This window comes from Vidua chalybeata, chromosome 1, assembly GCF_026979565.1.
Source record: "Vidua chalybeata isolate OUT-0048 chromosome 1, bVidCha1 merged haplotype, whole genome shotgun sequence".
Lineage (NCBI taxonomy): Eukaryota > Metazoa > Chordata > Aves > Passeriformes > Viduidae > Vidua > Vidua chalybeata.
The window spans coordinates 18280352-18305600 of record NC_071530.1 but is presented as its reverse complement, the minus strand read 5'-3'; the positions used below and the strand labels follow the sequence as shown (position 1 = coordinate 18305600).

Sequence of the window (25249 nt, the reverse complement as noted above, 5' to 3'; positions counted from 1 at the left end):
GTTTGGAAACTACCCCCTTCTACAACTTGAAACTCTCACTAAATTAGCTTAAGTACCCTGAGATAGAGTAATTAGGGGAAACAACAGCAAGACTTGTGTGAGGTCATGGAAAGCCTGCTACGCCTTGGTGACTGAGGGCAAGAGGAGGAAACTCATCCAGTTCATGCAGAGTTTAGCAAGCAGACAGTTTGTCACTTCCCACAGGCAAAGAAACCTTTTCCATTCCACTCACTTCTAGTGTATCAACATCTGTATTTAAGGATGAGATTCTTTGATTAAGGATGAATACTGTTACTACTGATTTATGGGGAACTGTCACAGGGTAACATCCCAGATCAATGTTTTGTCAATTAAACTGAGCAAAATTCAGTTTTACAGCATATTCTGGCTATGCCTGTGAATACGGTTTGTTTCTAAAGAATGTGCTTTGAATAATGAAAACAAAGAAGTGTTTTTCTTTGCTGGGAGCATAATTACTTAACAGAAACAACATACCCATATTTGTACAGACTTACGTAAACAAATATGGCTCCATTGAGTTCAGCAAAACTTACAGTAACTTACATTATTTAGGGATTGGACCATTTGTCTGTACTGTTTCCCTTTACTTCTGTTCCTCCTAAATGAGGTTTAATGCTTTAAATATAGTTTAGCTGCTATGTTTAATGTACCTGCTTGTAGACCTTGACTTAGAAAACTGGATTTTTGACATAAAGGAATTATATCAGTACTGGTAAACTAAGGGAGGTAAGGGCATGTGTTGGAGCACTGAAAGATGACTGTGCTCATTAATCAGTAGCATGCTCTCTGATGTGGTTTTAGCCAATGCCAGCCATTAAACTACTCAGCAATGCTTGGACATGGTTTAAGGGATAGCACAAGGCAGGAACAGTTGCCAGTAGCATAGATGAGGCCATTGTGCTTTGAGGAAAGAGGAGTTTAGGTGGACAGATGTGTTATGCTGTGTCACCTTCTTTTAGGGCCAGGGAGTGGGCCTGGGTGCATTTTATTTTCTGGGGAGCCATTGCAGATACTGTTCTGTTGCCATATCTTAGTGCTTTAGATCAGGCTTTTGATGGTGTTTGGGTACCTTACAGGATGCACAAAAGCACTCACGTGGTTCTTTGTTTTTCTGGACTTGATCCAGAAGGGATGTGGGCTTCGCATTGTTTAAATTTTGGGTGCCTTGACAGTAGTACTAGCACTGCAAAGTGCCCAGGCTCCCTGTGCTGAGCAGGGCAGAATCAAGCATCTTGGGATGAGATCAAAGCCAGCTGGCATACGGAGAGAGAGCCCTCTAGAGCTTGTCCACAGGGATCATCTGTCAGTGCCCAGGCTGGAGGGCATACTCCAGCACATAGACTTAGCAGCAGGTTACTTGTGTCCCCATGAATCTTGCCCTTCACGAGGGAGAGGAGCAACCTGTCTTTCTCACAACATGGTTTTCTCTGGCCAGAGTACTTTAACTGGGCTCTGGGTTTTGAAAATGTAAGGCAGTAGAGGAAACTTCAGCTTCCATATCCTAATGGCGATTATAAAACTGCAGGAGACTGAAATGTGACTTTTTGAGGGAAGACTTAACTGTGCTTTTAGAAGAAATCACTGCTGCAGTTTACATGGGATCCCCATGTGCAGTGTCATGTATTATATATACATACTGAAACCATTATTTGGTTCAGCACTGAGGGAGATGAGCAGAATTGAGACAAGAGCTTAGACTTTGTGTGCCCTTATGACAAAAGGGCCAGGTGCTTAGTTCTGTTCAAAGTGAGCTTTTTCTGGACACAGGAGGAGGTAAAATTGCAGTCTGCTTGGTCAAAATTGGAGTTATTCGGTATTGGGTGTTGATGGGATGGGTTTTCAGTATCCTAGCTGTGGGTTTTAGGCAGTATTTAGGCATTTCAGGATTCAGATCCTAAACTGTTTTATTGGATCTAATTCTCTCTGTCTCAGATTCCTGTTTGCAAATGTAACTACTGTTTTCTCATAGAGATTTTGTGAGGCTATCTATTTTAGAAAGTGTAAAACCTTGCAAGTGTTGCAGATGGGTAGAATTATTTTAGGAGCTTGCCCTGGATAATCTGTGTAATCTGGTTAAATATGTTAAGTGTTATTGTTTTTGCAGCTCTTGTTGTTCACTACTCACTTAAACAGGCTTACCTAGAGTACTATTTTTTTCCCATATCCTCTTAGCTCTCTCATTTTTTCTGTTTGTTTATGCACTTGCTGCAGATTTTATATCATGAGCTGTCCCAAAGAACTGTAAGTTCATTGTTTGTGTGATGTCTAGTGGTCCTGATTTGGATCTGTGTGAGATATTGCTGCTACTAAAAAGTCTAATTTAGGCATGTCTGTACTATATTATGCTTTGAACTTCTTAATGTTAGTCAAAGTTTGTTTGTTTCTGATTTGTCTAGCGTTACTACAAGAAAGCAGCTGCATTTGTGCTAAGAGCAATTGCTAAACATTCTCCACAACTAGCTCAGGCAATAGTTCAGTGTGGAGCACTGGAAATGCTGGTGATTTGCTTGGAAGATTTTGACCCTGGAGTCAAAGAAGGTACATCTTGGGCATTTGGGTATATTGCCCGACACAATCCAGGTAACAAGTTTCATGTGTGTTATCTTGTAGCTTAATGTCATGTGATAACAATAATAAATTGTGTTGTTTTGGTAAATATAACAAGATGCTTTTTCTTCTCTACAGTTACAAAATTTTAGATTTGGGGTAAAACTGTAGTGTAACTGTACCATTCCAACAATGCTGTACCTTTTTGTGGGAAACTGGCATACCTGACACCAGCAGTGGCCAGTTATGAGAGGTGCTTTAAGAGAAGATGTTTTGGGCCCGGGGTCAGAAAAGGACACTCTGCTTTATTCCTCTTTATGAAGAGATTTCTGAATCTTTATATATTATGCAGGTGTTACTGCAGAACCAGGTTTCTTTTGCTTGACATTAGTTCTTCTTTGATATACATAGTTGAATGGAGAAGCCTAGGGAGAAGCAAGTTTCATTCATTCATTACAGCAGTGGTTGCAGGATAAATAGGCCAAATTTATTGCACTATGTTATCATTAGCCAGTGGACCACATTACTCTCTGAGAGTCAGGAATAGATCCCAGGAATCCAATATCGAGCAGTTCACTGCTGTCTCACAGGCAGTTGTATAACTTAGTGGTGGTGTCATGTTCCTATTTAAATGCTGATCCACGTGGTTGATAGTTCTTCTACCAGCTATTTATATAGTTCAAGTAAAAGTTTAGACTGTGAATGAAAGAGCTGAGGGAAGAAACGGCTAGCTGGAAGGGGTGGGAGAAATGGTTTAGTGATTGTATCATTCAAAGTTAAACTAACTATAGGATCATAACATTAACTCACGGTTTTATATTTGGTTTTGGCTCTAAAACGTACATAGACTGATTTTGAAAGTGTTTTTCTTTGTTTTTTAATCAATACAGAATGCTGGACTGCAGAAGGCATGGGGCATTCCCCCTTCCCAGTTAGCGGGTTAACTTACTGGGACAGTCTCCAAAATTGTTAGCACCTTTCTAACAGACTGCATTTTCCAGGGTACAAATTAATTCTTGGGACACCTCTCTGGTAATGATCTTTTGTCATTTGGTCATCAGGATTGAATTCCACTCTTGATGGAAAATAATTGTTCCTTCCATCTGAAAGATATTTGTTTAAATATCAAAAGCATTCATTTGTATAAATGTGTGTAGTGTGTGTGTGTGTCTGTGTTACTCTTAACATAAACATTTCTGCGGTTTTGTTATGTCACTAAATCAATATTGACTCACTTCAATTGCCCTTCATGCTATTCACTGCATGAATGCTGATGGAGCTTTAGGGTGATCCAGTTCACTCTGTGACAGGATTGTCTGCAAAGATGCAGGTGATGTGGGGGTATTGAAGACAAAAAATTCCTTGTACAAATTTTTATTCCATGGCTATGAATAATTTATTTGCTGATGGTGAATGGGTGCATACCTTATGTCAATTTACAGTGACAATCAGAACAGTGTCCTCAGAAAGTAGGTTGAAATTGTGAGTGCTACCAAGCTGCAAGCATCAGGACATAGACAGATCATGAGATGTAATCAGTAAAAGAACCCCGAATGCCAACAAAAGCCCACAGAAAGAGCCCTGAAACAATTGCCCAACTACAATTGCCCAATCCCCCCATTTAGGGGATTTACCTGCCTCTACAACAGTCGCAGGATGTCTGTAAAATGATTATTGAAAGTAGAGGAGTTATCCTGAGAAAAGATCACTCTGTGCATCGTATGTTTCTTACAATGCTACAAGCATGCCTTTGCAACATGATATTGCTGGAGATGGGATACAGAGATAGAGAAATAGGATACAGAGACTTTCTCTTATCAGTAGCTGGTATTTACTGTTCAAGAAGCTCTGGATTAGACTGACTTGCTCCTGTTGACAAAATTTGGTGGTCATGATTTTCTGTCATTCACTGTCTGGACAGTCAATTATTATGGACACATAATGCAGCTTTAACTTTATAATTAGACCTGGGTGTGAAATGTTTTCCCCAGCCACAGAAGGTTTTTCAGTTTCAAAAATTGTTAGTTTTGAACTGGGGCAATAATAAGACAAGAATTTTCTCTCTCCTGAAAAGACTGGGGGATAGGGAGATTTGTTTGTCGACGCAAGGAAAGTTCAATGATTAGGGCATTTCTCTGGGATTAAAGTCCTGATCTGTGTTAGGCAGGATGTGAACCTCTTAGTGAGTGCAGTCAAAGCCTCCCAGCATTCAATGATAACTGTTTGCAATGGTGAGGATCTCTCTGCTTTTAATCAAAAATTGCATCCATGACTCACTAAAGCTACTAAGAACTGCAGTGTATGTTCCCATGAAAAGACTTCCATTTTGAAAAATTGAGGCTTTCCCCCCTCCCCCCCACCAATGAAAACACACTCTGCTTAGCAAGTTCAATACTGACTTCATATGAAAATCTCTTAAAATGCAGTTCTTCTGGGAACACATGTCTCCAGAATATTTTAGGTAAAGACAAATGTCCCATGAGGTTTCGAGATGCTAGAAATCTTGCCATGTCAGATTGCAAAATTTAGGAACTGCTCTTGCAGTTCTGCTCTTTCATTCCCTTTGAGCTGAATTTCAGATACTAATCTTACTCCAAAGTGTACAAATCAATATGCTGTGATTTTGCCATTCATTATTTTTACTATTTGGATTTAAAAAGAAGTGTAAAGTATTTAAAATACCATAGATACCATCAGGTCCATGAAAAATATTTTGTAACATTTTACTTACACCATATTCAGTTAAAATGCAAAATTTGAAGTATGCAAATAATTTGGCTTTCCATTTTCTTTGCATTGGAGGTGTAATTTATTCATTGTCTCATACCTGCTTCAGTATATTGTAAATTGGTAGGAAAACAAAAGTAAACAACACTGTTGATACTGAAGCTTATTGCTAAGAGCAGGATTTTGGTCATTTTCTGTCATACAGTGGACCATAGCTCAGCTTAGAAAGGACCTTGGTAGATCTCTAGTCCAGCTTCCTGCTCAAAGCAGCATCACCTACAAGAACCAGTTCCTCAGCTCTTCAGTGATTTGAGTCTAACCTCCATCCTCCTGATAAAAGGTTTTCCCATTGGTTCCAGTGGAATCCTTAGCGCTGTGGTTGTAGAGGCCTGCATATCCCTCGATTTTGAAGTGCAGCCTTTGGGCTACTTGTAGGAATCAGTCTTTCTATGTGGCCATAACATGATGATACAGTCCTCAGAAAAATGCAGTATTGGTGGTTGTTTTGGTCAAAACCTGTTGTTTCCTGTGGATGCACCTGCTACAACAACAAGGTCTGTTTGAGAGCCCTGGTCTGAACTGAAACTTGAATTTCCTTCCAACCAGGGGTTTTGCTGCTGCTCTCCTATGGGGATATTGTCAATATAGTATTGAGCTAGTTTTCTTTCTCTAGGGACAATCTGGATATTCACTTTCTCACCTTCATCTTTTTTACCCTCATCTGGTTTTTATAATCCATGCTATTATTGTCAATGTGATAATATTAGGAGTTTGTTTTGGTTTTTTTTTAACGCCTTAAACTAGTTTAGAATAATCCTGTAAGACTTCCCAATGTTTTCAGTGGGTATGTAGGTAGGATCTTGGCTCCACTTGGCTTTCCCCTCCTCCTGATCACATAAACTCATGGTGAGTCTTCAACTTACTTTGAATTAATTTCTTCATCCCTGATGAGTACTTTTGTATTGAGACAAACCAGTGCAACTCTAGTACAACTTCTAGTACTAGAACTGGTGGCATTTCAGACTCCAAAATCTGTCTTTATTAGTCTTTCTTCTACATCCATTTGAGTCTTGTCTGCAGTATCTCCACTTGCTAAAATCTTCCTCGTGTAGATCTGGATGAAAGCGATTAATTTTGGTCAGTTTTGAGCCGTAGTTCTCTTGTGTCTGAGCAAACGAAGTTCAATTTCCTACTTTCACTCACATAGGGAGAAGTTCAACTTTATCATCATGTAGTTGTACAGGTTTCTTGAGTTGTATCCCAATGTGAATTTCCAGCCTGTGGTTTTCATAACCTGTGGAATTAAATGAGGTTCATACATTAGCTTTTCTCTGCTGTCTTTCCCCTCTGCAGCTATGGGTCTTGTCTTTGCCCTTATTATACAACCTTGGCATAGTATTTGGAAGAGTATTTTTGTAATTAGTTTCAGTTATTTTAATTTTTTCTGACTGAATATTTGGTTTTAAAAATTTCTTATTGCCAAGTTTGTTTTTGTCTCTAACTCCTTCTCAGTCTAAATTTTTTCCCACCTCTGTATGTGTTTCTAATTGGATGGCAAAGTTTAATGAATCCTTTGGTATATAATCTTCATTAAAGATGTTCTACCAAGTAGGAAGATTAATTGTGCCTTTTCTTGAGAATAAAAAAGATTTATAATAGAATCATTAATGCTTAGAATTGTAATTTTGGGCTGAATTTGCAGGGAAACAAGATGGGAAATACTGTATTTCCTTTCTTCCCTGCCTCAGCTTTTCTGTTTTTCTGACAGTCCATTTATGACTTGTCTATCTTGACACATGGTCCAGCCCTCCATGTGGTAAGTTATTAGCCGTGAACCTTATAAACACCACTGGAAGAAAAACCATTTAATTACCCATGACCAACAGTAACCATCAGTATTTAAATGATATCAGACTTCTAGCAGCAAGAGATGATCTAAATTGAATCAGATTTAGTTTGCTCTTTCAAAATATCTTTTACGGTTACTTTTGCACGCCTGAGTGTAGCTGTGACCTGAAAGTATTGCTCTTTCTCTCCCTGCTTGAACTTCATGATTTTAGTTCCTAAGACATCAAAGAACCCGTTCTTCCAGCACCGTATTCCTCTTGACATCAGATTCTTGATTTTAGCATTTCCCAGCACACTGTGGGCAATGGAGCTCTGGTTGGTCTGAAGTTCTGAGGCGCAATCGGAGGGGTTAATCTGGGCTGTTGGTCAGTAGATCACCATGTATTCCACTTGGTCAGCGTACAGCAGCAAAACATGATGTGAAGAAACTGGACATGACTTTTTCCACGAAAAGCTGACTGTAACTTATACTGCTTATATTGATTAGGTCCTTTTCAGATTTGTTTTTACATACATTTCAGGTACATTTCGCTTCAGATTTTTAAAACTGAAGATACAGCATTTGAGTTTGTTGAAATCTTACTATATGTGTATTTTGAGGATGCGTGCACTACATTTTCAGTCAAATATTTATTTGAAAAAAAATAACTTTGTAGAGTTAATTTTACAGATTCACAGAATGTTCTGAATTGGAAGGGACCCAAAAGGATCATCAAGCCCAACTCTTAAGTAAATGGCCTGTACAGGGGTTGAACCCACAATTTTGCCATTATTAGCACTACTCTCTAGCCAACTAAGCTAATTTCAGGGTATTGTATTAGTTTAAAAATTATTGCATTATTTAATTTTTTGATGTAATATTTATATTTTCTGTAAAATATTATATCATAAAATAGCATACAGGGTAAATATTTGTCTTATCACATGTATTACAGTGTGTGGCTATAACTCACTAATTGAAAACAAATCTGGTCTGGAACATTATTTGGATATTAACAACGTAATGATGACATGACTTACAGATTTCATGAAAAACTATATTAGTCTATGTATATTTAATGAAGTATGCTGTATTTTTCTTAGTATGAAAATCTCTTTATGGATGGACTATAAATCAAAAGCTAAGTTAGAGTCTTGAAATACAACAGCCATATGTTGCCATGGTACTGTAAGTCAAGATAAATGTTAAAGATAATAATGGATATGCATAATAAGGTGTAGCAAAACTGAATGAAGAACCTAATAGATTATTGAATCCCCTATGGTTTTTACCACTTTTTCAACACTATTTTAAAATAGCACAGCTTGGTTATAATATAAATTTTGCATCTGATACCCGGTAATTCTCATTTTAGGACTGTGATTAATGCTGCATACACATAGAGAGCTAATGAATTTCTAATAGTGTAATTTTTGTCCATGTCAGCTAATCACATGCTCAGATTTTTTTTTTTTTTTGTTTAAGGTGCAGTTAGTTAAGGCTATTGTGCTAATCTCAGACACACAATATCACTGATGATATTTCTCATTTGTCTAATTGTGTATGATAACATTTTCTTGTCATTAAAGTATAAATTCTGTCTCATCCCGTGTACGGTAGCAAAGACTAGCTCTGATCACCAAGTTCCATTTTTGCAATCTTTAATGTAAGAGAAATCTTTTATGTATATTTTTTGTATTTTTGTTTTTGGCATTTGATCTATGCTAATATCTGCTTATCATTTAAAGAGGGTAAAATGCTCTCTAATTAGCCGGTTGATAAAATTTTGGTACTTTGGCTTTCTGTGTTGTTGTTAGCCATGCATAAAATGCTTTCCTATTGATCAGTGTAGAATAGCCAGGGTTTAAACAGCTGACATCTGCTTACTTTAAAAAAAGCAAAAGAAAACAGAATAACAAACCATTTCAGCCTAATCTACCTCAAATGTGTGCATGTAAATGGGGGTCCATCTATTGACCTGCATTCTTTTCAGTTGTGGATTGGTCCACACGGTTTATGAAACCAGGAGGGCTGATTTGAAATGCAGATGTCGAGACAGTGAACTACACCCTCCCCTTTTTCCTTTGCTGTATCTGTCAGGGTGAAAAATGGCTTGCACAAGGGTCAGTCACCCATACTCACTTAATTACTTTCCTTGGACCTACAGAACTGTCACAAGCTGTGGTGGATGCAGGCGCTGTTCCTCTTTTAGTGCTCTGTATCCAGGAGCCAGAAATTGCTTTAAAAAGGATTGCTGCCTCAACTCTCAGTGATATTTCAAAGCATTCTCCAGAGTTAGCACAGACAGTAGTGGATGCAGGAGCTATCGCTCACTTAGCTCAGATGATCCCGAACCCTGATGCTAAACTGAAGGTACATTTAATTTTTTTTTTTATCTCCATTATACCAGTCATTACTTGAGATTGAATCGAAGACACAGATGTGCATATTTATTTAGAAGCTCTTGGTTTGGGTATTAACAAAATGTAACTATGTAGTTAGTGACAAAGAGTTCTGCGCATATTTACAAATTTAGATACTGGATATAAACTGCAGCTCTGTGAGGAACAGCTAAACTAATCTTTAAAGTGAGAAGTATGGGTTTTTTTAGAAATATATAGTATATGAAGAATGCAACAGATACTTTTAATAGGTAAGATTTGCACATTTCAGTTACAAAAAAGGTTTTGCATACTAAAGATTATACGATAAGCCAGTTAATAGCGAACTTATTGTATTTTAGAATGTACTATCTGATGTGAATGGCTGTTGTCAAAGGTTTAATCACTAGCGTTTAACTGACAAAAAATTTGTTTATTATAAATTTTCTGTCTTACTCTACCAAACAGAAGACAACATAAAAATCCCATTAAAATTTCTTAATATAAGATCTGACAGATCCAATTTATACAAATAAAAATACTTTCTATAGATTTTAGTAAATTTTAAATTACAGTTTTAAATGGTGTGTATACATATGTATTTTTAATACATACAAGCTTGAATGGGATAAAACAAAAGAGAAACTTTTATTCAGGAACCAGTGAATGTTCTGTGCCATTATATTTGTGCATGAATTGACTCAGTGAATTGTAAAATAGCTGTAATTGTTTTCCCTATCCTGCTTTGTTTTCCTTGATGCAATAGATTTTTGTGTGCAGGGGGAGTGTGTATTGTGGGATGTTTGTATACTATTGATTTTATAACAATTTTTATTTACTAGCGTCAGGTGCTGTCAGCTCTAAGCCAAATAGCAAAGCATTCAGTGGAACTTGCAGAGTTGGTGGTTGAAGCAGAAATTTTCCCAGTTGTGCTCACATGCCTGAAGGACTCAGATGAATATGTCAAGAAAAATGGTGCAACTTTAATTAGAGAGATAGCAAAGCATACGCCTGAGGTAAAACCTTGAAAATGCAAATACAAGGTCATATCATTAGATTTTACACTTTAAATAAAATACAGGATTATTCTGTCATTTGCTTTTCGAAAGGGAGGGCAAATGGCTGTTTGGCATGTTCATTGGAAAATATGGAAATGCTGATATTATGAGATGTGTATTGAATATGAATTGGGTTAGGAAACTGGGAGTCATAAAATGTATACCTAGCTACTTCATTCTATGAGATATCAGCACAGAGAGGGAATTCTTGGCTGACAGTACTGTCAGTCCTAGATATTAAAAATATTATGAGAAAAGCCTCACAGAAGTCATGATACCAGCTAATAAATTGCAAGATCATCCTTTAACAATAATAGATGGTGTGTGTCTTTAAAAATCTTCAGGGGTGCTGGAATCACATTTTAATTATTTTTCCAATGACAGTGAAGGTCAAAAATTCTCTTATTTATTATCAACCGGATGGTAACTTGAGTTTGTAATTTGAGTTTGAGCATTTACAGTGTTTTTGCCCATAGGAAGGTGGGGATGTTTGGCAAAGTCAATACAATATAAATAGGAAAACCATATAATTATAACTATGGTAATCTGCCAGACCACAGAGATAATTAAAAGGCTCTAAATATGACTTTGGAATGAAATATAAGCCATGTATTTGTGGAACACAGTAATGTTGAGCATAGTAATTTCAAAATTGTGATGCTAACTTAACAACTGAAAAGTGTTTGAACATGAATATTGTGCAGTTTCTTCAGCCTGCCAGTCTTTAAACTGGTGATAAAAGTTTACAGTCTTGGCACATTTCCTGCTTTCTCTCTGTACCTCATAGGCAATACAACTTCACTTCCTCAAAAAAGTGAAGAAATTATCATTATCAAAAGGGGGCCCTAGAGTTAGAAGCCAGAGACCAAACTCAGGATTGCAGGTAAAGTTAGAAGAGCTTCTGGGACCACCAGATCCTCCATGCAAGAGGAACTGGCCATGCTAGCAGCTCTCCAAGGAAGCACTAGGAAGCATCTTGGTGACTCCCAATGGGAAGTCACAATCTGTGTCTGACTTAGAGTGACAGAGATGGACAGAGATGACTGTCCAGCTCTGGGAACTCTATTCAAGCAATGCATGTTGCAGTGGAGACAGGCTGGCAAATGATATTTCTAGAGGACTTGGCTGTGTCATTTGAGACTCATGGCTTTTGGATCTCAATTGTCTAGCGGCATATGCAGTAAAATTAAAGTGAAGGTGAGCAGCAGAGGGACTTAGAGCAAGGGCTGAGGGACATGGCAGGAGCTCTGCACATCCAGGTGCGCATGGCTGTGTCCAGATGTAGGACAGGGTTGCCACTGGCTGTAATTCACAATCATGTGAACAGATTTTCCTGAGTACTAACTGAAAGTTTCATCTGGCTGTTTCATGAAGAAAACAATCCCCTTTTAACGGCTCTAAGACAAAGGTGGATTTCATATTTATAGAAATCAACTGGATTGGGAATTCATGTGCCTCAGTTTTGTTCATTTAATTTTGACTTTTAAGGACACATTCCTTTTGCTTTGGAATGTGTAGGGAGAATGGGATATACCTAAAAATGTGGAAGAATATAATAATAATTATAATATGAAATAATTTTTATTTCTCTGCGTTATTGATATCATACATATTCTACTGCTGTCCCTCGAGTGATGTGACAGGTTTTCTTTTGGTAGAAACCCATGTTGCATAGCTTGATTATCATTTGTAAGCAAGACTATGTAATTTGGCATTCTGGGGCAGACTCCATTACCCATCAAGTGTGTTCCCTGGACACTTCCCTCAGAGCATGCTAACATGGCAGAATGGTGCAACCCAAGTAGGTTTTGCACATCCAGAACAGTTGTCCTTGGCTTCAAGCCTCGGTGTGAGGATCCACAAGGGATTTTATGCCACAGAGGTAATTTAGAATGCAGGTGAGAGGAGGAATGGGCCTTTGCCTCTGTCACTTCACAGAACATAGGATGTTAGTTTGGGAATGAGGGGCCAGCCACTAGGATGCAGATCAGTCATGTGATAGGCTGTCATTTGCACATTTATCTGGTGTATGATGATGGAGTTGAGAATATGCCATTCCTCGTTATACATCATCAAGGATTCAGAACTCTGATTTCCTTGCAGTAAAGTCAATCAAAAACACAGTAGCAAATTAGTCTCGTTCCTGAAAACTTGATGCTGCACTTAGCTCCCAGCAGTCTGTATGATACATCACTCTTATTCCAGCTTTATTTTGTAAAATAGGAGCAATACATTACAAGGCTTCTCTGATGTGGTTCTTTTTGCCTGTTGATTCTTCAGAGTATCTAATCTCTTCTGTTTATCTTTTCAGCTTTCACAGTTTATAGTAAATTCAGGCGGAATTGCTGCTGTGGTTGATTGTATTGGCAGCTGCAGAGGGACTGTCAGACTGCCTGGCATCATGACACTTGGTTATGTGGCGGCTCATTCGGAGAACCTGTCAATGGCAGTGATTGTCTCCAAGGTTAGCTATCACTTTGTTGCCTTCCTGTAGTTCTTCAGCAGTATTCTTTGGTACAGATACAAATTAACATAGGCAGAGAATGTATTTTGTGACAGGATTATATACTTGCTCTCGATGAATGCACTTTCTCCTAGTATTGCTGCTTTCTATGACTGAAATTCTGTAGCAACCTGATAAAAGGGTGTCTTTATGGTGTTAAACCTTTTACAAAACATCGTGGATTAGTTGGTATAACACTGCTTGATTTTTCCGTGTTGCAATTGCATGAGTACAGAAAATAAGTCACTGAATTTCTGTAGTCTGCTTCCTCTTAAAATGTGTATTTGTGGCTGCAGCGAAAGCTTCTTTGGAACAACTGTGTTTAATGGCGTCCTCTTCATTGTACAAGCCTGGCTCTGCTGGTACTGCTGGAGTATCTTGCTACAGTGATTTTCAGACTTGAAAAGAGCTCAGTTTCTTATGTTATGTGGCTTGATTCAGTTGTGCAAGTGACATTTCAAATGAGTAAAGTTATACATTTTCAGGTTTAAATAAATTCTGCTGGGCAATGATATAGAAGAGGGAGAATTTGCAATGTTTGCAATAGGTGAAATTAGTGTCTGGCTTAGTAGTCTGATGTAAATAATGCTAATTTAATGACAGAAGGAAGGAAACAGTTTCACTATCATTTTTGACCCATTTTCACACTATGTCAGTCATTTAAAACCTATGTATGACTGGAGCAACAAAACAGTATAAATAAAGGAACAGAAATGTCTTCTAGTAGAAATGCAAGTTGAAAAATGGTAGTTGTTATAACATAATATAGTATGCAGGGAAAGTAGGAGTGATCAAAAAAATGCTCTTCTGTATTTTAAAACTAAACAAATAGATGCTTTTTTCTTGCCATCTCTGGAGGCCCTTCTTCTCTGGATGTCTCTCTCTTCCCACTTTTAGGGATGCATAGAGCAAATATGCTCCTGCTTTTGAGTGCTTGACATTAAGTGGGATGAAACCAGGATTAAGTTCTGGAGGAAGCCCCTAAGTTAGAATTTTGAATAATAATAATGATTCCTATCCTAACTGAATGGAACTGCTGTGAGAGCTGCTGGAGGCATCTGGGCAAACTTTGATCAACTGAAATATGTTAATGAATGATCTACAAAAGAAATAATAATAAACCCAAATAAACCCAAAACCCATTACAAAAAGAAAAGCTGCTTCAGGGGAAATTAAGCTTGTGGAGTGGTACATAGTGCTGAGGACGGGGCTTGGTAAACTGGAACCATTTGAAAGAAATGCACTGTGGCATAACCATATGCAGTTAGACACTGATGATATTATGATGTAAAGTGATAGTTCCATTCCATGGTACTCTAACCTGGAAAGGATGGATTTCGAACAATGATTTTTGGGATCATACTGGACAAACACTTCATTGTGGTCTTCCTCTGTAATGCAGTGGCAAAAAAAACCCCACAATTTAGTCCTTTGTGGTATGAAAGAATAGAAGATGAAGCATTATTGGAAAAGAAAAGTTAATCTATTTGTTTTAGTACTATGTATATACAGTGTCTGTATTTGAAAAGTATATTGGGGAAAAACCCAAAACAACAAAGCAGAAAACTGTGCAGAAAAGAGTAAATAAGGATTCATGGGATGGAGAAAAAGGTTTTTTAGATAGAGGTTTAGTAGCCTTGCCTTACCTAAAGTAGCATGGAATGTTTCCTGTTGGAGTGTTTTGGCATAAAGTACCAGATACTAAGTAGTTCTGGAGAAAGTATAAAGACCCTGAAGCGGAACAACTTTTATAACAGCTGGATGTGGGACCTCCATCTCTTGATGTCTGCAAATCAAGAGTTGAAACCCTTCTGGAAGTAATTGGGTGAGTCAAACATGAACTACTGGACTCAAGAAGAGGTTGATAAGTTGAAATTTAGTCCTGTGGATAGTAAAAAAAGAAAGACTCAGTGATTGAGCCCTTCTGGTCTTAAACTGACAACATAGATTCATAAGCACTCAAATTCTTTTATTTTCAGTCTAAGAAAAACTGCCACCTTTATTCAGTACAGCCTGAATTATGTTGTGTGTTCTTTTTATACCTTAAATTTGCATGTTTGTTCAAACCGCTTTCTCACTTAGAACATTGAATCTGTTTCTTTTTAACTATATTTATTAAGATTTATTAAGAATTATTGCTAACTATGATGCTGTAAAAGTATGACACCACTAGCATGCATCCTCTTACAGCTTTTTTTAGAAGAGTATAAATAGAGAAACATTTTCTAGCTATCTGTATCTGTTTCGCATTGTCGTTCCCTGGTCTACATTTGTAAAGGTTGTGCTTTTGATTAATGCTACAGGGAATACCACCACTGTGTGTCTGCTTGATAGAAGAACATGAAGATCATATTAAGGCAGCAGCTGCTTGGGCATTGGGACAGATTGGAAGACACACTGCTGAGCATGCACGTCATGTTGCAGTAGCAAACGTGCTGCCCGCACTGCTCGATATCTTTGTGGACACATGCAGCTCAGAAGATCTTAAAGCTAAAGCAAGTAGATCTGTAGTATTTGCAGTGTGTTATATTCATTGTAATCAATTTAAGTGCTTAAAAACTACTAAATTATATGTGTTTTAATTGATGCTCACTGAGTCACAGCTTTCCTAGGTGCAGTGTCTGAAGGCTGTGTCACTTATTAGGGGACTGGCTGGTCCTAATGCATGTGCATATAAGGTGTATACCAAATCATATGCTACAGCCACCACAGCAAATCCCGTATTTTTTTCCCAGTTTAGATCAGAGTTGCATAGACCCATATTGCTGTAATTTCTTGTGACTCATTTCTAATTATCCACTTCTTTTTTTGCAAGTGTAAGCTCTTGTAGAAAATATTTCAGTCCTTGTAATAATTTTGCCTACACTTTTATTATTATAATAAAACTGTAACAGCTAATCAAGGCTCTGCTCTTTAAAACATGCAACTGCCCATATTTAGGGCCTTTCCTTGTGTGGGAGCCAGTAGAGTTGCAGTTTAGTAAAGTGTATTTCTGAGCAACAGTAAGAGTGTTAAAGGGCAGGATATGATCTTCCATGTTGCACTATGCTTCTGTACATTCCACTGAAACACCACATTCCATGTAAAGTACCTTTTATATAGTAATTTCCAGTAGTCCCAAAAATATTGAAGCCAAATTAGCTGTACCTGTAATCCTGCCCAAGAAGGTCACTACTGCTTGTATCAGTCAACATTGAGTTTGTTTTCAGAAATATGCACCAATGCACAATTGTTTCACTCTCTCTTTTCCCCGCTGCCTGGACAGTACTGCACTTTGCTATCCCAGACCAGCAGCCTCTCCTAGTAAGCCACTTCTAATACACAGTCTTTTAAAATATGTTTTGATTTAACTTTCTTATTATATTAGAGTACTTCAATTAACCTAAAGGGTCTACTCCAGCTTTCATTATAGTCAAAGGAAAATTGTCATTGCTTTGACTGTAGATAACATAATAATAATATGATGCACTGTAGGTTTTGAGGTTTAATAAATCTAAGTAGAGAATTGATTCTTCATTAAGTGACCTGATAGATATCATAGTTTCTATTCAGAAATTGCTCATTGAAAATTTGCTTTTTTGATCAGACTTCAGTGATATATATGAATTCTTGTTGTTTTTGTTGATACCTTACTACAGAACGTTTATTTTGCATTTCAATAGACTAAGAAAGCCTTAAAGAACATTCTTCAGAAATGCACGTATCTTCCAGCACTTGAACCACTGCTTCATGAGGCCCCTCCCAGTATTATGAAGCTTATTATTGGGCAGTTTAGTAAGGTAAGAAAAGGCTCTTCTTGGTGAGTAATATGTTAATTGCTAATTGTTTCCCATTTAGCCACTCTAAAGGTGTCCTTGTTTTCTCAGGATCCTCAAGCATCCACATCCAAAGCAGTTTGGATCCTGTTCTTTTGTCTTATACAGCTGGATACTGTTTCATTTGGAATCTGCCATAATTCATCCTAAGACTGGGAAAACAGTTTCTTATAAGCAAGGTGTTTTTTTCTTCCTTGCCTCTTGAGATTAAGTGGAATATTAACTCACGTGCAAATATTTTCACTGAGCCAATGTATCACATAAATCCCAGTCACATCTGTTTTAGATAAACTACAAGCTGTCTGTACAGCAGTGACTTAAGTCAGATATTTTACAATAATATAAGGCTTCACTTCTTTTATCCTGATTAATTTTCAATTGCAAATAAGTGTGAAAATTCCAAATCTTTTTTCATCCCTCTCAAAATTTTGCAAGTAAGTTGTTAAATATGTTGTTGATTTGAATACAGCATGTAAAAGTGATGCAATTTATTAAAAATATTTAAAATTTGTAAGTAATTGCTAACTAATTGGGAGACTTTCAGTGTCTGTCATATTCAGCTCGTGTTGGGAATCCTGTTCAGCTGTAGACTGTGTTTTGTGCAATACTCTACAGTATAACCTGTTAGCAGGGTATACCAAGCTCTGTTGGTGAGATATTCTTTCTGGAAATGGCCAAGTAAAACAGTCTTGATGCTCAATTCTGATTATGACAGATCTGGAAGCACTGCTGTTGGTAGTGCAGATTTCTGATTACATTGCCACAGTTTCATTTGTCCTGTCTTCTTGGTAAGGCTGTTCAAAGGCTGGAGATTTGCACAGAATCCAGTCCCTTTTGCTTCTTCTTTCTGACTGGAGCTCTTAATCAGCCAAGTGCATAGCAATTGGTTATCCAGTGTATATTTGAATGTTGCTTGCTATTTAAACGTGCCCTTCATATCAGCTGATACTTTGTTTTGTTTCATTTTTCTCCTTTGCCTATGCATTATTAAACTATACTTGTCTGGCATTTGCTCTTCTGAAGTATACTCTCAAGTTCTCTGTAGTAAAGGCATTTTTCTCTCCTGTACCATAGCTTGGGAATTTCCTATTCTTAGAGCTGTGGTCTGTTACTTCTGTGGGCTTATTTATGGCACAGTAAAAGCCTGATTTCCAAGCTGTGCTTCAAAATGGGGTGCTATTTGTTTTTCATGCTGGACTGTGCATTTTAGCAATAACGTTTTCAGAGTTTGTGCAGTTCTGTGCTGTCTCAGGTTGGACTGGGGGAAGAGACTGTGTCTTAGAGGTGCTCTCTCTCTTTAGGGCCCCTTCCCAGAGAGTTTTCTGCTGTCTTATCCAGCCTGGAAGTCACACTGCGGAGGAGGAAGGCAGGGAAAGGGCCATATCCTGTCTCCTTGCTAGTTCCTCCTTGGCAGTTCTTGTTGTGGGAGATATGTGAAAACAGACGTCTGTTCAGTTCCCACAATGAAAAGACTCACAGTTGTTCCTGACACTTCTGTGGAGCATATAATAGAGAGAAGTCTTTGTGCTCTCCTGCTTTTTCTTTACCTGTCTGTTGATTCTGTACAGCCTAGAGGAACCGCAGAAATGAAGGTTGTTTGCCTATATGCATAGAAGAAATTTTGTTCTTTTTCTTCATCCTTTTAGGCATTCCCTTCCTCATTTGAGGCTCTTGTTTTACACTGAAATACAGTCAAATTTCTGGCTTAATGTCTGACCAGTGTGGAAGCTTACAAAATGCTTTTGCCCTCATAATCTGTAACTCTCAGAGTTGATTTTAAACACATCTGGTTTTGCTGTAGATGCAGCTGACATCTTGCATTATCTTTCTATCTTTTTTTTTTCTCTACTTTTTTTTTTTTTTAATAATATTGCAGCCCTATGGGCCTATGGACTACATGCTGTCATTCTCCCTTGCCTGGCCCAGCCCCCACCTCCCTCCCTTCATTCCTCCCTCCCTCCTTCCCTGCCATCCTCTGGACAGAGCTGCGTATTGGCATCACTCAGGGAGCACAGAATGTTATTGTCTGATCATTTCTGCTTCTCATCCCCTTTGGCTGCAGAATCTTCACGTTTTTGCTTTGTGTGTGTGTTTGTAAAAGGCTTCCATGGCTACACAGTGTGTTAAAGGATTTTAATATCTAGGAATTTAATAGTAGCATGTAATACTTCAAGGCTGTATTGTTCACTTGCAACAATTCTCAGTATTGTTTTCATGCACTAATCTATACTAGATCATTATAATGATATAAAATTCAGCTCTACAATTAAACTGTGGGAATTGACATAAAAGACCTGAATAACTTGGTTTAAGTGGAACAGATGTGTTGTTATTCCATGTTAGTGTTCTGTTTTGATTATCTATTTATTCTTCACAATCTTATTGTCTCTGTAGGAATAACTCAAGAAATATTATTTATGTAAGGATAATTATTAAATTCATTATTTTATATATGTTATGTATTAAAGTTCATGATAAATTATGTTGTAATTATAAAGGGCTGGTTTCTGTTTTTTTTTTTCCCGATACAGCTGGGTATTATAATACAGTAGTCATTGCAGATGTTGTTTCTCTGATTTTCCATTTTATTTGTCCTCTGAATTAAAAACAACTAAGCAATATATAAGCCTAGTAGCATACAGATTAATTCAAAAGAATTTTTTTATGTACTATATTGTGTATAGGTGTTACCACATGATAGTAAAGCACGTCGTCTCTTTGTAACAACTGGTGGACTTAAAAAGATTCAAGAAATAAAAGCAGAACCTGGATCACTTCTTCAGGAATATATCGACACTATTAACAATTGCTATCCAGAGGAAATAGTAAGGTAGGGAAAATTAAATTTAAAGAATTCATACTTGTAACATTGTTAGATGTTTTTCACAGGAACAACACAAAGGAAGGATTTAAAATAGTGATTTAACTCCTATGTGAATTTTGGTTTTAGTAAAACCAAAGCGTAACATTTGGTTAATTGCCCCAGAGGCAACACAACCTCTGGACACATACATTAGAACACTTTCTCTTTTTGTATTTGGAATCAAATTTTTTTGTCTGTCAACAAAGCCCAAATAATCAGGGTCTTGCAGGAAAGTGTGATGAAAAGTCAGTCCTGCACTGCCCAGATGGACTCTGAGTCCTCAGTACAACCACTCATATTTATGAATGTCTGTGGGATATTTATTTTGGTAACTTATTTGTGGATTACTTAGGCTCCAAAATACAGGTATTGGTAAATCTTTGGTTGCATCCTTGACTTTCATAATACTGTGTCTGAACTAGAGTATTCAGAGGCTCCTTTGAAACTTCCTGTGATGTACAGAGGGTCCAGAGGCTCTCCTGCACAGTTGGTCTGCCCACAGCTGCCCTTCCTCCCTGAGCCTCATCACAAGGCTTAAGTGTTATATAAAAGGACCATACACCAGCTGTCTGCACCAAGTTGAACTTTGCCCTTAATGAATACAGAAACACTATTAAATAGCTTACAGTCAAAATGTCACCATCCTAAATTGTAATAATGAGAGAAATGCCCTCCTAGATTCTAGATATCCATTTACCAGTCCTTCACTCCATCAACACATCAGAAGGTTGTTGTACTCATGTACTCCCTCTACAGGCTCTGAAAATCTGCATCATCAATTTTAATTATAGCAGCAGAGTTCTTCAGCTAATAGTAGCTAGAAACTAAGTCTCACAAAATGAAGCCCTGTTTGTCTCCACAAAGAAAAGCCAGTGGCTGTCAAATGGGTAAAAGCAAAGTCATAAAGAAATTTTATTCTGCAGCTAGTACTTCAGATGGAAAGAGGAATTTGTTTATGCTTTTCTGGATATTAATAATGTTTTTTGTTATAGCAATTTTTTCCCCCTGTAAATGAAAAAAGGTTACTCATCTAGCCTGGGATGTAATAAAGGAAAAGGCCCCTCCGAGCATCTCTTGCTTGCCTGTATGTGCTTCTGCCTGATGTTGGTTGTGCTGCCTGAGGCACAGCAGCTATGATAGAATCCAGCTCTGGGTTTGTCCTGGAGACCTGTTATTTTAGGCTGTTTGCAGACTGTATACAGTAATGCATTGGGAAGTTAGCTTTACAAATCACAGAATTAATGTGAAGTTTAAAAAGAGTTTAATTATGCAGAAATTATTCAGAAAAATGAAAATTAACAAGGTAAATAGATTTTCCTTCAAGGGAAAGCACTGGGGATTTTTTTTTTTTGAGTATATTTTAGGCCTACATTACATGGAGGTGTGTTCTCTCTTTATAGTTGAAGCTTTCAGGGCTCAGAGGTGGCAATTCACATGCCTGCAAAACTAGAAATATACTGAGATGTATGTTTTTAGAATAATACAGTATTAAATTTCAGATACTCTTAAGCTGGAAAACAAGAACTAAATGCAGCTTTGATGCTTGCATATTGGATGCATGTAGTTGGTCCATTGTGGAAAGCCAGTTGAATGACAGCAGGACAAAAATGGCACCATAGAGTCCTACTCTAATGAAAACCTCCTGGATAATGTCCATCCTTGAGTGGCATTAGAGAGAGAAGGTCACTGCGACAATTTTTTTTTGTTCTAGAACCAGGGTCCCTCTCATGGATGTAGGCTTCATGTGAGTTTCAGGGTGTGTGCTTATATCTGACAAACAGCAGCAGACTATTGTCATTTGCAGCCAACAGTTCTGTGTAAACTCATGCTTTTTTGTTAAAGGCCATAATTTCAAAAGAAGCCAGCACCTACATTTCTCAGTAAAGACAATGCTTATGGCAGCGGAAGCTGACCCAATCTAAAATGTAGCTGCTTACCTACATGCCTTAAAAGAAGCTAAATATATTTTAAAAAAACCTGACTTCCAAGTATAAATGATAATGGAAGTTGGAAAGCAGGTTGTTAAAACATTGTATGGGAGTAACCGTAGAGTTCCTTGACCAGTGTTTAATTTTTTCCTGATCAGTAGAAATATGCATAGTGTTTCATTACTTTGCACAGAACATGTCTTGTAGTCTAACACACAAACAAAATGTTTCTCTTTCAGGTATTATTCCCCTGGATATTCTGAGATACTCCTGGAAAGGGTGGAAAATTACCAACCAGTTTTATAAACTTCAGGGTTTTATTAGAGCTACATTTCACATTTATGCCTTTATGACTGTAATACAAATACAGCTGTTGAAAGCCTTGCTTGATTCTCAAATCTCTTTCTCCTGTTTGAACTACTGAAAAAGCTCAGCAATTCTAGCAAGTTATATTTTGTTCTTTATAAAGAAAAGAACAAAATTGTTTGTTGCTAAGTTTTTGTTCCTTTTTGTTTTTCTTTAACATTACTACCAGGTATTGCCACATATATGAATGGAATTTCATGCAGGAGTGATGATTTATCACAGAAGCTTTTTTAGAATCAGTCATTTCCTTTTCCTTACACAAGAAAAGTTTGTTATCTCATTCAAATTTTAGCCTTCTCAGTACTATTACCATTTTCCCCTTTTGCCTTTGTATATTGTTTAAAGCTTCCCAGGCTTGATGAGGGAAAAAGCTGGCCCCTGTGTTTTTTCTAATTATGGAATTCTTTCTGCACTGAGAGATCTCCTACTGCTACCTTTGAGGAAATAATGTGTTGTGATTTTACATCTCCAAACATGTTAGTAGCAGCTAAACAAAGAAATAATCAGAGATGAAGATGATACAAGGGCTGAATTCTGCATGATATGGTAGTGTGGTGATAATACATCTTCTGCTAAAGGCCTCCTAATTAAGGCAGGATTCTCTGTGGAGGAAAGGGGCAATACACTGTTTGGCCTGTGCATGGTTGTTGCTCTTGAGGACAGAGTGAACTCAGAACTTCCACGGATGCGAAGGGAAGGACCCTGGGAGGTTTGGTTCTGCGGGGGTCAGCAGCACATTTGTGTGGCTCAGAAGAGAGGAGGTTTGCTTGGCTGCAGGAACGCTGTTAGCAAAGTTCTGAGCACACTCAGAGGAAATCTGAGGACACTGAGGTCGCACTGATTGGACTGATGGGCCTAAGGTGGCTTAGGATTTGTCCTTCAAGAGCTGAAGAGTTGAGTTAAAACACATTTGGAACTTAAGTCTTGAAGCTGCAGAACACATCGACGTAGAGGTATGAGCTCTTTCCCATCTGTAGAACATCCTGAAACTATTTTCACCTTCTTTTGGAGAGTGAAAAGACTTTTACATTTTGCTTACTCCTCTGGTGTACCACACAGCAAACAACTCTCTAATATGTAACTGTCATTTACCATATTTTGTTCTAACCATTTTTCTTTTTCTCATTTGCAGCAGTTTGGGGGGTATAGTTTTTTGGTTTTGTTTTGTTAGTTTGGTGGGGTTTTTTTTTGTTGTTGTTTTGTTTTGTTTTTCATTTTTCCCAAAGACTACTAAACAGTGTTTCTGGAATGGGATATGGAAATACTGGCAGCCACAAAGAAAGACAATATTTGAAAACTTCCACTGGAGAGAAACTTCCCTACTTTCTTAAACATATAACTGAATGGGTTTATAAAAGGATAGTCTCATCTATTACATGTAAAGCAGGAGCAAAGACTGATTGCAGTTGGAAATTATTTAGAGTGGCTTTTCTTTGCCAAATTCCAAATGACTAATTTTTTATTCTTGTTACCATATTTTTCAACAGTTCACAAAAATATTGGTGGGCTATCCTGTGTTAAAATTTATTTCTACAGAGGGCTGTGCTCCTGCTGTGAGGTCCTTGGTGCTCTCAGACTCTGCTTTCCAGGAGGAGCAGGGGATGCACAGTACCTTACTGTACGGAGACTGAGACAGAAACTGTTGGTGTCATGAATGTCGGTACAGAATCCACACCAGATGGGTTCTTTCCTTAGCCCACAGCTAAGTGAAAAGCCTTGGAACTGACTAGCTTCTACCAAATGCCTTTTTGATTTTAGTGTTTATATTCTGACATTAATGCTAGGATATTCTGGCACTATTAATGCTAGTGGAAAAACTTTGAGACTTAAGAAGATTGTTGTTAAGAGTAATACTTAATAATTTTCCCAGGTGCATTGTGGATATTTAAAAATCAAATCTTGTACAATCTCTGAAACAGAATGCAACGGAAGGGCTTCAAGACAGTCTTGAAGGATCTGAAGCCTCTATTTTCCCTGACAGAGCAGAAGTGGTGCAGAGGGCTGTGTGCAGATGGGAGGCAGCAGAGGCATGGAGCTGTGTGTCCCCAGAGCTGCCTCGTGGGCTCGGGAGCACCCCCACCCCACACAATGCTAATGTATATGTTTTGTGCAGAGAGAGCAAAGAGGCTTCAGTCCCCTGACAAATGTGCTCCTGCTGTGTCACACTGTGCTACACTGTAAGGATTCCACAGGGTTAAATTTCAATGCCTAAACAATTTGTTCACAGTCTTTTCACAGTCTTTTTCTGATTCCTGACAAAGGAAATGATTGCACAAGGCAAACCTTCAAAGCGATCTGATTGTGTAGAGCACAATCTAAATCAGACCTAGCATAAATACATCTTTACATCCCTGGGCAGCTCTGGCCTAGGCCAGTGGCTGTTTGGCCTCTTGTTGCAGGATTCCTGGACGATGCCACATCCCATTAGGCTGTGGCAGTGCAAAATCCTCTCCCACGTAGTTTGAGACCCCAGCAGTTGTTCTTGGCTGGCAGGCTGCTTCTCTGCCTTGCACAAACACCTTGTGGCTGGAGGCTTCCCTGGAGGTACCTGTCTGCACAAGACAGATCTAGTCCTTTACAGCAGAATTATTGCTAATTTCTATTTCACTAATGTAACTATGGCAAGAGTTGCTTTTTTCCTGTAGTATTTCACAAGGTGTTTCTTCAGTGTTTCTATTCCATCCTCTTATTTGGTTTAAGTCATCATCTAAAACTATATTAATGTTTGTAATAGCTGCTCTGGCAGGCTTCAAGTGTGTATAATTTGTCTCAATTTCATATAATAAAATGTAGATTTGCATTTTAATTCGTTCAAATGCTGTTTTCATGCAAGTGTGTGACTGTGGTGCTAGAGAAGATGAACAACAGGCTCATTTTGCAGCTTGGCCCCCACGCTGCCTTTGGATGTTTGTCTCAGCTTACCACTCAACAGTGCCTACTTTGGAGCTTAGGACATACAGACATTTCAAGTCCCTCTCACAGAGGTGTCTTATTAAGACACACAAAGATAATTAAGCCAGGGCTTTGGCAGAAATAAATATAAGCCCTTAAATCATTTTGCCTGTTCCTTTGACTGTATCACTGGGACTTTTCAACTCAAGTCTCTAAAGATCTTCTTTGGGGGCCTGAGCTGTGATTTCTGTCTGCATTACTATGGTTATTTTTACATCTACAGATGTAAACCAGGGCCTTGACAGAACTTGTGGATGTGT

General features: G+C 37.9%; 1 protein-coding gene across 1 annotated transcript in view; it reads left to right on the top strand.

Annotated features, from left to right (window-relative positions):
* Positions 1-24843, top strand: part of SPAG6 (sperm associated antigen 6) — a 36935-nt gene extending 12092 nt beyond the window's left edge. The window contains exons 4-11 of the mRNA XM_053962080.1: positions 2418-2601; positions 9291-9496; positions 10347-10520; positions 12874-13026; positions 15369-15560; positions 16728-16844; positions 19565-19710; positions 21911-24843. Of these exons, the coding sequence (XP_053818055.1) occupies positions 2418-2601; positions 9291-9496; positions 10347-10520; positions 12874-13026; positions 15369-15560; positions 16728-16844; positions 19565-19710; positions 21911-21977 (1239 nt within the window). The 3' untranslated portion in view covers positions 21978-24843. The remainder of the gene's footprint in view (positions 1-2417; positions 2602-9290; positions 9497-10346; positions 10521-12873; positions 13027-15368; positions 15561-16727; positions 16845-19564; positions 19711-21910) is intronic.
* Positions 24844-25249: the final 406 nt, after the last annotated feature.